Source organism: Callionymus lyra, chromosome 9 (assembly GCF_982586985.1).
Source record: "Callionymus lyra chromosome 9, fCalLyr1.hap1.1, whole genome shotgun sequence".
Lineage (NCBI taxonomy): Eukaryota > Metazoa > Chordata > Actinopteri > Syngnathiformes > Callionymidae > Callionymus > Callionymus lyra.
In genome coordinates, this window is record NC_141826.1 from 6,989,969 (window position 1) to 7,004,316 (window position 14,348).

The 14,348-nt window shown below is 36.8% G+C and overlaps 2 protein-coding genes across 2 annotated transcripts; both read left to right on the plus strand.

Moving 5' to 3' along the window:
- Positions 1-83: 83 nt before the first annotated feature.
- Positions 84-2,560, plus strand: LOC148071632 (uncharacterized). The gene has a single exon (XM_087799744.1). The coding sequence runs from the start codon at positions 84-86 to the stop codon at positions 2,328-2,330; it is 2,247 nt and encodes a 748-aa protein (XP_087655870.1). The 3' UTR covers positions 2,331-2,560.
- An 867-nt stretch (positions 2,561-3,427) lies between these two features.
- On the plus strand, positions 3,428-13,928 carry abhd18 (abhydrolase domain containing 18). Its single transcript, XM_087799309.1, has 14 exons — positions 3,428-3,547; positions 5,146-5,254; positions 5,751-5,835; positions 5,913-6,013; positions 6,535-6,610; positions 7,474-7,558; positions 7,955-7,982; positions 8,146-8,284; positions 8,404-8,493; positions 10,101-10,202; positions 10,291-10,544; positions 11,507-11,640; positions 11,893-12,055; positions 12,452-13,928. The coding sequence occupies exons 2-14, from the start codon at positions 5,163-5,165 to the stop codon at positions 12,507-12,509; spliced, it is 1,407 nt and encodes a 468-aa protein (XP_087655435.1). The 5' UTR covers positions 3,428-3,547; positions 5,146-5,162; the 3' UTR covers positions 12,510-13,928.
- The last annotated feature ends 420 nt before the right edge of the window (positions 13,929-14,348 follow it).

A 14,348-nucleotide genomic window follows, 5' to 3' on the forward strand; every position in this document is an offset into this window, starting at 1 on the left:
AAAGAAAATAGTAAAACACTGCCAAATGTATTGTACGTGAAAGACTAGACAGCATATGCTGTCAACTTTCATAGGTGAAGAATATGGAAAGACGTACTAGTTACACTCCAGCAACGCGCTCAAAACGTGCCATTAGCGCTCCACCCCATTTATTACGTAGTTTTTTGGGGGAGACATGTCTGGCACAAAGGTTTCTTGGCACTTCATACAACTTTTTGGTGAACAGCATTAGTGGACAAGCCCAGTCGGCCAATGATTCGAGGGAAGCATTGTATGATCTTTCCAATGCATTCCAGGATCAAAACAATGCAGCACAGCAGTGTGACACAAATGACCAGCAAAGTGAGACCCAGTACCCAGGCCCAGAGTCTTCGCCTGGTTGGTTCCTACTCCAGAATATGACATCCACACAAGCAACCGCTTACAGAGTAATGGAAGAGGAGATGGCAGACTTGCAGAGAGAGGCCACTCTGAAGCAAGAAACTCTTAGCAGAGAGATAGAAAGACTTAGAGAAAATCAGCTAATCATGCAGGAGAATTTTTGCAACGATCTTCAAGCAGAGAAAGACAAGAGCTCACGTCTTGTCAAAGAACTGGAAAAACTAACTGTATCACACCAGGATCTTGTCCTTAAATGTGAGAGTCTTAAACTGCAAAACATGAGGATTGAGAAGAGTCTTGATATGGAAATGAAGACTAACAAAGAAAAAGTGGAAAATGAATTGAGAAGTTATCAATCATTTACGGTAGAGAAGGAAGCTCTTCGTCAAAAGTTCACCGAAGAAATTTCAGCAATGCAACGGGATGCGTCAATGAAACAAGAGTCTCTGCGACGAGAATTAGAGGAGCAAAAAGAGTCCATGATGACCAGGGAGGAGAAATTCACTTCAGAGCTCAAAGCGGAGAAGGACAAGAATTTGTACATTAGTCAGGAACTGGAGAGGACATCTGCATCCTTCAAGGAACTCAGCGTCAATTATGAAACAGCTAAACAGCAAGCAGCACAATTTCAGGACACACTTGACAATGAAATCAAATCCAACGACGAAAGAGTGCAAGATTACTTTAAGCAACTTCAGTTGTCGAGGGCTGACAAGGAGGCTCTACGCCAAAGAATGGCAGAAAAAGTCGTCGCACTGGAGAGAGATGGAACCCTGAAGCAAGAGGTACACTTAAGAGAGGTAGAAGAGCTCAAAGAGACTCAGATGACTAATCAAGAGAAATTCTCAACTGAATTACGAGCAGAGAAAGACAAAAACTTACTTTTAACCCAAGAAATAGAGAAAATAACATGTTCACACCAGGAACTTACAACTAAGAGTGAAAATGCCGAACACAGGGCTACACTACTTCAACAGAAACTTGATGAAGAAAGCAAGTCTAATGCAGAAATTTTTAAAGAAAACCAGCAGCGATTTCAGGCTTGGAGAGCTAAGAAGGAGGTGGCACGACAAAATATGGCCAACAAAATGGCTGCAATGCAGAGAGATGCCACACTCAGACAACAGTCTCTCTCTAGGGAGGTCGGGGAGTTGAAGGAGTCCAAGCTTTTCAGCCAACAGAATTATAAAGCTGAACTTGTGGCTGAGAGGGACAGAAATGTAATTCTTAGCCAGGAGTTAACAAGGTTGACAACATCACATCATGAAATCAGCATCAAGGTTCAGACCGTAGACCAACAGGCTGAATGCCTTAAGGAAAAACTAGACATCAAAATAAAATCCCATGAGAAGAGAGTGAAAGAAGATGGTGACCTCATACATGCTATGAGTATTGAGAACGAAGCTATCCGTCAAAGGTTCACAGACGAGATTGCTGCCCTTAAGAGGGATGGAGATTTAAGATGCGAGTCACTGATCAGAAAATTGGAGGACGCAAGAGCAGCACAGATTTTAAACCATGGTCATCCTCGGGTTGAAGATCCATCTGAAAGAGAAAAAATGCCATCTTTCACCTCGTATCAAGGGCCCAGAGACCAACAAGAAGAAATACTACTAAGGTGTCAAATGGCTGAACGCCAGGGAGCACTCCTACAACAAAAACTTGAAATGGAAATAAAGTCAAAAGAGAACCTTCAACAGAAAATAGCAGAAAATGCAGTCTTACAAAAAGACACCTCAAAACATCTTAAGATGGAGCTGGATAATCAAATGACCCTTAACCTTGAGCTTTCCAGGCAGCTTGCTGTTTACAGAAGCAAACATGAGCAAGCACATGAGCATCCTTTACAGAGGTCTGTCGATAGCAAGGACAGGCTTTCAGAGTCAACCCAACATCTTTCAGAAGCATCAGTCGCTCCAAAGGCTTCAAGGAAATCAAGGCGACATTAATTTTAGATGCATCTCTTAATGTAACTCCCCATGTGACAACATGAAGTCGTGTAAGAATAATGACATCACAGTTCCAGAAAGTAGAATTATCTCATGGAAGCTCTTTTATTGATTTGTTCTCACAGAAGTTAGCGCCTATAATATGTCTTATTGGCTTTACAGTACACCTAGCACAGATAAACGGGAGATACTATTGTACCTGATACAATTTTGCTTTGCTACAAATTCCTTTTTTTTCAATCGCCCCCAAAAGCAAGCTCAGCTAAGTTGTTCGCTTGATGATGACAAAGAAAAAACCCAAAGAATTGTGTGTGATAATAAAAGTTGTCCAAAAAGGTCCAGTATTTACCTAAGAAAGCCAACAGTGAGCTTTAAACTTGTCGGTTATATGTCTTCTTAAATATACTGAAGAAGGTGTAAAGATGTGTCCATTTATTTATTACATTTTTTAATTCATTTTATTATTGTTGTTATTGAAAATGTCAATTATGAAATAAAAGATGGCTATTTATTTTGATTCTGATATGAAATTGCATTCTCATTATATGTTGGGTTAATTTAAGTGTTTCCTGTCCTCTTGTGGGGAAGCTTGTTCTGGTAATTCTTGGACAGCTTCTGAATTTGTCTTAATATCTTAAAAACACACTGTTTAGAGCAGATTTGAAAGTGTGCCCCGGGGTCCACATGCAGCCCTTTTTCCGTATTAATGTGGCCCGTATTAAGTCAAAGTTTATGTGGAAACAACAATTGAAATTTAATTAGTCCCCTAATGTTTCTTGATTTTTTGTTGTAGGATTTGTGTGCTCTGTTTCATAATTTATGTGAAAACCTACTGCCCCTCAATAGGATTTTAGTAAAAAACATTTGGAAATTGAAAAAATGTAGCTTTGTTTTGCTTGACAGCTGAAAAAAAAAAAAAAAAAGTCTCCTAAAGGGAAATTAGTTTACAGTCTGTCCCATGACTATGGTTGAGTGAATTTATACCCACTTTATTTATTTACTTGTCATAAACAATATAATCAAACGAGGCGTGGTGCGTTTTCTGCACTATAGAAGTCAACCTTAACGAGTCTTATTTTGAAAATAACCAGGAAGTAGTTTGATGTGCGTGCACTCTAAACGTAATAGCTGGTCAAGCTCCACTGTGCGGTCAGGTCGTTGCCAGCTGTGCAAGGACAGATCGACTAGCTTTAACTTAAGTTTGTGTTCTGCGTGAGGTAAGATGACGAGATGTCTGGTTGTTGACCTGACCGCCTAACTTCCGTCTATGTTTCGAAATGAATGACAGCTAAGTAAGCTAATGCTACAATAGTTCAAATGAGGACACGGGATAAAATATTGTTCTTTAAACAAACTTGCAGCAATAAATGACATAACGTGTGTTATTTCTAGACCAAAGCTGGACAGAAATCGCCAATTCCACGTTTTCTTACGTTAGTTTCACTATATTTTTATTGATATAAGGACATCTTACTGTCGTTATTACGGTACGCTATGCAAGCTAGCCAGGCGGACAGAACTGCACACATAATAGTGACGTCACGTTGGTCATATCTCGTGTTTTTAACAAAATGACGACAAATATATAACAAATATATAAACAATGTACTGGACTTTTATTTTCAAACCTTGAATATTGAACTTCAGATAGACGGCATAACAGTGACGTCACAGTAATCACGTGCTGTGGTATCACAATGTATATTTTTACTTCTCTTAGCTCCTAACTGTATACAATGTCAAATATTAAAAATGATAAAATATATATAACTTAACTTTTCACTCACTAGCTCACAAGATTTTTTTTTTTTTGCAATTGTATTCATCTGATTTCATTTTTATATAATGTATTTTATTTTACATTGTATTTCCAGAACTGTTCAATTGTTTTCGTTTTTCACTCTACCAGCAATAAACGTTTTTTTTTTTTTTTTTAATGTTTTTAATCCCACAAAATCTGTTTGATTATTTTATAGACAAACAGTATAAATAAACATTAACATGCATCTGCTGCTGTCCAAAACAAATGGGGAGAGCCTTTAATCACATGATAAGGACAAATAAAAAAGTAAGTAAGTAAGTAATTTTTATTCATATAGCGCTTTTCCAAACCAGGGTCACAAAGCGCTTAAACAATGAAAACAATATTCAATAAAGTATATATTTTAAAGATCAAGATAAAACTGATAACACAACAGGAGTTCCAGAAAATCAAGGAAAAGCCTGAACAAATAAAAACGTCTTAAGATGTTTCTTGAAGGAGTCAGTAGACTCCATTAAGCGCAAAGAGAGAGGAAGATCGTTCAGGTTACAATGAACATACCAAAAAATAAAAATGATATAAATATAGAATAAATGTAATATTTGGGGGAAAAATAAGGTACATATAAAATATATTAAGTAATAAACAGCAGTCCACGTCACCCTTCATAGGCACTTCCAACATATGAGAAACATCTTGTATGCAAGATAGTGCCCAATATTGAATCAAAACCATGTTTTTGTTCCCTAATTGCATATGTAATAATTTCTAAGAGAAGATTTGTTGTTCATATTAAAATATGTTTATCAATTTTGGCCTGACGACCTCCTTCCATGCAACTGCGAAAAGTATTTTGGCCAGCGTTTATCTAGAAAGAATGTGTTTCTTTGTTTAGAACGTTTGTGGATTCTGACTCGGTGTACTGTACTTTTAAAGTTTAAAATGATCTGTTGGTACAAGGCCCATCAAATACAGGAATGCTACAGGCACAGGGCCATAGGTGGTATTATAAATAAAATGTATGTGTGTGTATGTGTATGTGTTTGTGCGCAGATGCCTGGTGCTGGCCCATGGGTGTGAGTCGACTGGATGTATTCTACAGAAGGCTGCTCCTCACCAAACTCTTCATTGAGGGATGGGGGAAGCCTGAAGACCTCAAGAGGTTAGGGATCCAAAAATGTTATCTCTTACTACATGTTAAAGTAAGAATCCACAGTTTCAGTTTATTTAAAAGGACAATGTGCAGCAGTTATAAAATGTAAGTTGTATATCTAATTTGGGGAGCAGCTAAAAGTAAACTACAGGATATAATTTGATTTTCAACTGTATTTTGACAAAGGTGGTGGTACAAGAGAATTAATATTATGTGTAATATAAAAAAAGATGGTTAGACATCTGTGTGGTCAGTTAAAAATTGATGCAATTGTACTTTTATGAAAATGTAGTGTTTTTATTTATGTATTTATATAATTTGAACAAATGTGTTAAAATCAATTTGCGAGAGAGAGAGGTCTAAAACTGGATAAAATTCAATGTTTAAATTAAAAAAGTTATTTTTTTTACATGAAGATGTTGTTGAAATAAATATATTTTCTTTTAAATCTACGTTGAATTTGGTATTGGTGGTGAAAAGAACTTTATAATGTGTCCTTTTTCAGAATATTTGAGTTTCGCAAGATTATTGCAGACAGAGAGAGATGCAAGTCCCTGGTGCCTAAAGACTTCCCAGTCTACATCAATAAGGTATGTTTTCTTGTCCACGTAACCTTCCTTCCCAAAGTGTAGCTTTCCGTCTCACAGCTATTTCTACATCTATCCAGACAGAGGAGCATAGTGACTGCCTGATACATGATGGCTTCTTCATATCTCCATTGGAACACTTGGTCCCTGGAATCCTGCCGCCAGAGGCTGTCAAAGCAAGGTTCAAAATCAAAGCTCACTTCTCTGGATTCCTGTTAACAACTTCTGTATTTTAAGAGTTTGTCTTGATTATAAAATAATGTTTAAGAAACTCATTTTATGCTAAATACTGAACCTGCATTGGTGATCAGCGGAAATAGGTAGCGAATGAGGGCATGGATTTAACAAGCAGGGTGGCAAATATCAGGAGCAATCACATTTATAACGGGATTAAACATATTTCTATAATTCTATTTAACTATGTGACAAAAAAAATGTTGATGGTAAAATAAAAAATAAATGCACTTTGTCAAAGTTGCGTTATGTTACAATATGTTAGTTTTTGGGTGAAATTGTTTCAGTTCAGATGAGGAGTGATAGTACTATATATATATTTAACTATACTATATATATATTCCACCCCTAGATGGAAACCTTAAAATGCCCTAAAATACTAAGATATTTAAATAAAAAAAGAAAGATTGTGTTTTGAAGTTCATCATTTATTTTCAAATGCTTATAAAATGTTTGTATTTCTTTCAGGTTCCAGTTCATTGTTCCCAAGCAGTGGAGAGGTAGCAGACCGGTGTGTATACACTTGGCTGGGACAGGCGACCACGTAAGTTCAGATAAAAGACAGATAGTCACTCAGGGCACATGTTATATATCTGTGGTCATGTTTATCATGTTTCGGCTTGATAACACCAAACACTATTTAATTTCATGTCTAAAGCAGGTCTGTGACAAAATCTTAACAGATTCTTCGTGACTTGATTTTTCTATTGCAATTTAATCTTTCGTAGAATCAACAAGACTTTTTTTTGTATTCGTTAAGTTTTATTTTGTTTGGATTTGCAACACAGGGCATCCTTTTAAATGGGCTAGTATAATGGATGAGCCAAGTAATGGTTGTGTGATTCTGACAATCTCACAATCCATTTTGTGGCCACTCCATTTAAAATAATAAAATGTATGTAAAACTAACGTCACTGGTGGCAATTTGTGTTCCAGTATTCTGCATCAGTCCATTAGTTTTAGTTGATATTGATTTTGATTTATCTTCAAACATGACCTGCTGAGGTAGATATGTATCGATTGTCCTTTTACTAGCATCCATAAAGTGGATTATACGTAAAACTCAACTATAAATGAAAACAGAGTAGGTGGACATAGTAAAAAAAGAATTGCTGCAATAATATATATAGTATATACATAAGAAAATTGGACAGCTTTTTATTTTCTTTAATTATTCATTTTATTTTGCGGAGATCTTTGTTCTTTCATTACTTCTGTAATTGCATCTTTGACCAATTATTGCATTTTTTTTTGTCATCATGTTCTGTGTATAAATAAACAGTATATTAAAGAACAATAAAAATAATACCTTTGAAAAATCATAATATTTATCCATTTGTGTATTTTATGAATCAATAGTATTTATTTCCATTCCATCTATTTAACAATACTATTTGTTATTTTCAGTTCTTCTGGCGTCGGAGGACTCTGATGGCCAGACCAATGATTAAAGAGGCAGGAATGGCATCGCTGCTTCTGGAAAACCCATATTATATCCTTTTCATTTCATTTCTACACAAACTATTATGAGTGGTTTTGTGTAGAATTGTTATTTTGTCAACACACATTCGGCAAATACTGTTCAAATCTTTTTAAAACTGGGTGCCAGATTGAATAGTTTTGAAAAACAATAGAAAAATATTTTTCTTTGAGTGTAAATACTGATTCTATCTCGGAATATTTCTCAAGTTTCAGATTTCTGGAACACTTTTTGTGTTTCCAGTGTTAACTGGAAGAAGGAATGCGCTAAGATTATAGCTATCGCTTTGTTAGAACTGATTAAAAGTTTCCATCAAAAAACCTGTCATCACTCTACCTGAGACACCCACATGAACTTGTATCGTGAAAAGTAAAGAATGCCAATGTTGCATGCCTTGACTAGCCTCACATGGATACAGAAAACCAAAAGACCAACGGTAAGTTTACTCAAATTACTAGTTCATTAATGAATACATTTCCAAAGAAAAAACGAAACATTGTACAACGAAACTGAACGGGCACTCTTTATGACCAGTTTGCAGTCAACCCAGTTTTTTTTTTTTTTTTTTTTATATTTTCAATGTATTATGTTTGTCTCAGCCGATCCTGTCTGAGGAATGTGTCCGACCTGTTTGTTATGGGAGGAGCTCTCATCCTGGAGTCGACCGTGTTGCTCCGTTGGCTTGAAAGAGAGGGTTACTCACCACTCGGAATGACAGGCATTTCAATGGGAGGATACGTAAGTGTCAACAACTTTTCTGATATGCCTCTTGCAAGGAGCAGGGTTTATAACAGAATTGTGTTTCGCACATTAGTCACTATGTTTAAAGGTTCATTTCAAATGATTTATTTTCCTAGATGGCATCCCTTGCGGTGACCAATTGGCCCAAGCCCATCCCTCTGGTGCCATGTTTGTCCTGGTCCACTGCCTCAAGTGTTTTCACCACGGTAATGAGGACTGACTTTAATTTGTTTTGTAATTGCATAAATCCACCATAGAATTTTGTTTAGTGGGAAATATTTTGTTTGAAAAATTGCAGCTCTCTTTTACCTGCCATCTTTAATTTTACTATCAGTGTCTCAGTGTTATATTGTGGATACCATATTTTCCGCACTATTAGGCGCACCGGCTTATAAGGCGAACCTTCAATGAATGGCCTATTTTAGAACTGTTTTCATAAATGGGGAGCACCGGATTATAAGGCGCATAGAATAAAAGATTCAGTCAAGCGTTTGACTGCGGTTGCGTTATGCATCCACTAGATAAAGCTGTGCTAAAGGGAATGTCAACAAAACAGTCAGATAAAATCAAACTTTATTAAGCGTTCTGACAACTCCGTTCACTCCTATGGTAACAATGTTCAAATGATGTTTAAAAGGCTTCAATCAGCAGCGTGCGGGACTTGTTGTGAGCAGACAGTGAAGTTGAGCGCGTGTATGACGGCTAGAGTGTGCGTGTATGACATGATGAACGCGTGTGTATGACTAGTTTAGCGCGCAGCAGAGTGATTTTGACTGAACAACAACCAAGACACACAATACACATTCGCTCAAACCGGTGGCAGTATCTCACTCCATAGACGTCCGCCATGATGTGACGTGCGTCCTTAATCCCACCCCGTGATGACGCAATGATGTAATCCCACCCACGGCGTGTCGGCTCAGTCGGCGCAGAGTCATGAAAGTGTTTATAAACAAGTCACCCACCAGGTAATGTTCATATATAAGGTGCTCCAGATTATAAGACGCACTGTCGTTTTTTGAGAAAATTAAAGGCTTTTAAGTGCGCCTTATAGTGCGGAAAATACGGTACTAATAATAAATATTCTTGGCAACACTTATGATTTATTTTTAGTAAACCTTAGGTTAACATTATGGTTATTAAACATTTGTAAATGTTTTTGTGGTATCCCTTGTGTTGTCTCTGGTTCAAGATGAACGACTTCCACCACTGCATACAGTATGTATGTCTAGAAGCCAGTAAGGTCGTTCACCTTGACCAAGAGGCAACACAAGGGTTAAGCATCCTGGGTTAGAATGAAGTTATTTAAACTGGACGCGAATAAAAAAAAAAGTCTTATTAAATACTATATACTGTAAATAGGTAGAAGTGGTTAATGTGTGTTCCCTGATCAAAAGTTATTTACAAAGGATTTAGTATGTCTTGAAATTCAATGAACCTTTTCTTTGTGTTACCACGCTATTCCTAAATGTATTCTGAATGGTCTGAAATGGCTTCATGCTTTGAATTGAAAAAAGAGGGTTTTCGTTAATTTATTTAATTTAAAAAAATGAATATTTCCTCAATTGATCTTTAAACGATAACAAGCATGTGTTTCTTGAGTCCAATCCATTTTACAATACCTCTCAAGCTCTTTTGGATGCTTGGCCATTCACAGGCGTTTAAAATCATTCAGAAAACACAACTTGTTGTCGAAGGGATTTGAGAAAAAGACTTTGAAATGAAGTGCAGAAAAAGGGAAGTCCACTGTAGCAAGAATTTTAGATCTTCTGTTTTCTCATTTATAAAATCTCTGTTGTGTCTGGTGTTACAGGGAGTGCTAAGCCGGGCTGTAAACTGGTCCGAGTTGGAGAAGCAGTATGCCGTGAATTCTGTTTATGAGGAAGAAATTATCAAGATGTTGGATTATTGTGGGGTATGGTTACTTTTTTACTTCCATTAAATGGGGCAAAATGTCCCTTTTAATAAGCTCTTCAACTTGTCCTTGTGTCTCCTGATGTTAGGCTGATTCATTTAAGATGGCTCAAGAGCTGATGAAGAGCTCACCTGGATCTGTGGACTCCCTAGAACATCTGCTGGGCTTGACATTAGTTGAGAGATCTTCAATGGAATGGTACTCCAAGTCTGGACTAGACCCTGATGCAGGATCAAGATTGTTTATTGGCAGGAGCACTGAAGGGAATAAAGCTGGAAAAGAAGGAGAACCTTCTATAACATCAACCAATAACACTGCAAAAGGCGTGGACTTTTTAACAAGGTAATCAACTAGTTTTCTGCTCTGAGATTTGGAAATTGTAGAGTTATCCACTCACATGTGGCATAATCCTTTATTACTAAACACTTTAAATTACTAAAAAACACGGTAACAAAATGGAAACCATCCTATGCATGAAGAGATCATAACATAAAATAGAAGATGTACATCTCATTTGGTTTTTGGATGGAGCTTACGTTATTACAACTTTGCATGAAAGGACTGGACTGGACAAGGACTGTACAATACTTTTGCTCCCATTTTACATTAGCTCAACTCAAAGACAAAGAACAAGTCAAATATGTGGTGGTTTCATCTGTGGGCTCACGTTGAATCTCAATCTCTTAAGTTGCAGCACAATAACTGATCACAGCCCGACCCCCAATTTGAAAATGTCATAAATGTCAGAGATAAATTCCTAATGAAATAAGCAAAATGGACTAGAACTCATTTGCTGATGGGCCCAGAGAGGGCAGCATCCAAACATTTTACTTTTGTCATATTTACAGTATACATGAGATGAAGGGATACCAATTTGCCTCTCAGAGGCCATTAGACCTCCCAGCAGTTTTAACCTTCTCCTTGTTGAGATATAGGAGGATGTTAATTTGCCACAGAAAACCAATGGCCTTCTGCTGTTGTGTAGCAAGTGCCTTGCCAGTGCAATGAACATGTTATCTATATCTTGATATGTTGCATCTGTGAGTTGACGTAGTGAAGATCAGCTCGCTTACAAAGATTGAGACAGACTTATTTATTTCTCTCATTCAGAAAAAGTATAAGGTATTTTATCTCAACTCTTTGAAATGGGAGCAAAAAATGTTGTATGACGTTAAGTATAGTTTTGTCGACATCTAGAGGACTTATTGGGAAATGTTCAACAACTAGCGAATATTCTCAACAAAAAGTGTTTGAATTAGAGTTTTCTTCAGGTTGTTTAAGTCAACGTTTCTTTTTCTTCAAAGGTTTCAGATAAACAAGTTGCGAGGCAAACAGAAGACGGAAACATCAGAATCCATGCGTCCTTCTTTACACAGAGAGTCTATAAACTTCATGAAGGGGGTGATGGACGAGTGCACACATATGGCCAACTTCTCTGGTAGGTCTATGACACACTTCTCACCTTATACAGTAGATTGCACTTCACTGTCTCAAAGTGACTGAAAATGATTGGGGATTGTAACCCATGACCACCTGTTCAGCGTAATAGCTGAAACATAAGATGGTGACATCTACGATCAGTATTATTATATTTCAGCACTAAAAGCCATTTTATATGATGACTAAACAACAAAATTGGTATTTGTTTATTATCTGTCTTTGATCTGTCATTGGTCTGTGTCCGTTCTAGCTCCAGTTGATCCCGGTCTTATCATTGTGGTCCAGGCTAAAGAAGATGCATACATCCCACGTGCTGGAGTACTTAGTTTGCCTGAGATTTGGCCTGGCTGTGAAGTCCGCTATCTCAACGGAGGACATGTCAGCGCTTATTTGTTTAAACAAAATGTCTTTAGGTAACACAAAAACACTTTACTCTCCTTTTGTTTTGTTTCTTTTAAAATGATTTATACATTGTTACTGATTTTGTTCACAAAACTGATTTGTGCTGCTTAAGATGTGCATATTTTTGGAGTAGTCAAAGAGTTGATTATGTTGAGCCACTTATTTTGCAGTGAGGGTCCGAGGACTTCAGAGTATTTTCTGTCAGGATTCCCAGATATTCATTATATGTAACCTTGTCCAGACTAGTTTTATCAGAGTTGGAGTAACCCAAGGCACAAAGCCTGTGTTGAATAATTGTCCTGTGTTGAGCAGAAAATTGATACTTTTAACATCCATGGTCAAAATTGCTGTGTACAGCTCTTTTAAATGTTTTTAACAGAAATTTCTGTTGTTGTTTTTTTTTCCAGAGAGGCCATTTATGATGCATTCAACCGATTCTGCCTCAAGTATCCCAACCTTTACTAGGAGCAACTTACAGTGGATACCTGTGTGCCCTGGTCCAAAACTGCCGGAAATACAGACAAGTGTCTAGACAAGAGTGAAGTCGTGTCCACATTTCAATTCATTCAATCTGGTTTGTTTCCAAACTGATCCACAGGTCAGTCAGTTCAGTGTGGTTTAAATCCTTACAAGAAACCAAACGAATGATAAAACCGACTCAATTCCACTCTTCATATCCGAGTCTAAGACCTCATACACAAATGCCTCACAGTGACCTTATACTACTTTCCAGACCGTCCTTTGGAGCCAGGTTTTAAAATCTTTGAAATTAGTTTTGCTGTGCTACATATTCATAGTTGTTTTTTAGTGTGAGCAGACAAGAGAACCAGACCCCACATCGACTGAAATAAATGTACCATTTCAAATTACTCACGAAGGTGTGTGAAGTTGAGCAAAGAGAAAAATAACAATTCTTATTGCATACACACGCACGAGAGTAAAACGACAAAATCCTTTAAATGGACCAAAATGGTATCGCAGTCAAAGTTGAGAGTTTAAAGCTGATTTTTCAAATACTTTAGCCTGCAGCTTTCTACTTCTTTACCTGTAATCAAGGCTTAGATCTTTCCAATTTTTTTTTGCTGCAGAGTCCAACCATTATTGTGGGAGTAGAGTAGAGTGGAGTAAAACCAACAGTAATGCACAACTCAATTTAAAGTTTGCCCAACAGCAAATTATATATTTTTGATAATTTATAACCTCTACATTTATAGTCTATCCTTTCCCCGATCCAAACACCATCAAAATCCCATGGTCCATAAAGTCAAATAAAATCATATGGAGAATATGCACTAAAGAAAAGTATGATTTTAAAATATAAATTATATATTTCTACTACAATCTTTTTCCGAGGGTTGATTAACATCTGTAACTGAAACACAATGATATCGGAGAGCTCAGTTTCATTGTATATTGATCGAAGGTATTTTATAAGATAAAGCATTCTGTGGAAAAAGATTTCTGTTTTATTTCTGTTTTAGAAAAAAAAACCTGTCAAAATGTAAAACAGAAATAAAAAAAATTCTTACTTAATCAAAAGAATATGCATCCAATGGATAATTCAATTATCCAGCAAAGGGGAATAAATACTCAGTTTTATGCAGAAGATTACTTGTTTAGGTCCTTTTTAGCGGTTTTTGAATATGTAAATATGATACAATAATAATCTGATGTGAATGCATTTAATGTCCTGAAGAAAATGTATCACTATGTGAAGTATTTTAAAGTATTTTAATGACACAGAAAAAGTGCCTTCCACATTTGAAGTAATACATGTAATTATGAATTTGTTTTCTCTAAATAAATCATTCATATAAATGTCTGCCTTTTGTTCACAATGTTGAAGTTTATTAATTGATAAAGATTAAAACATTCTTAACTCTTCGGGGTCGTCAGTTTCTCATTGGATACTCTCTTGACCCAGGACATTGTCTTTGTTTCAGGGTAATATTAACCCTCTCTAGTATGTTCTTCACCTTAGGAATACTCTCTCGCAGAGGCCTTATGGTCACTAAACCAAAGACCCTCTGCACCTTAGCTGCATCAAGACCTAGTCCTAGGGACCGACTCTGTGGAGCATTTCTTTTTGTTTTTGGCCAAGGGCCTCTCAAACCTGACTCTGCCTCTTCAATAGAGTAATTGAGGATGTCCATAACTGTCTTTCCCACCCTCCAAGGATGTCTGTGGTCCTTGTCAGCAGTGCACTGTCCACTGTAGACAGTTTTGACTTGGCATTGCCTTTTCCTTCTGAGCCATCAAATGCTGGCCCAGAATCTATTTGTGGCTTTTAATCTACCTTTTTTT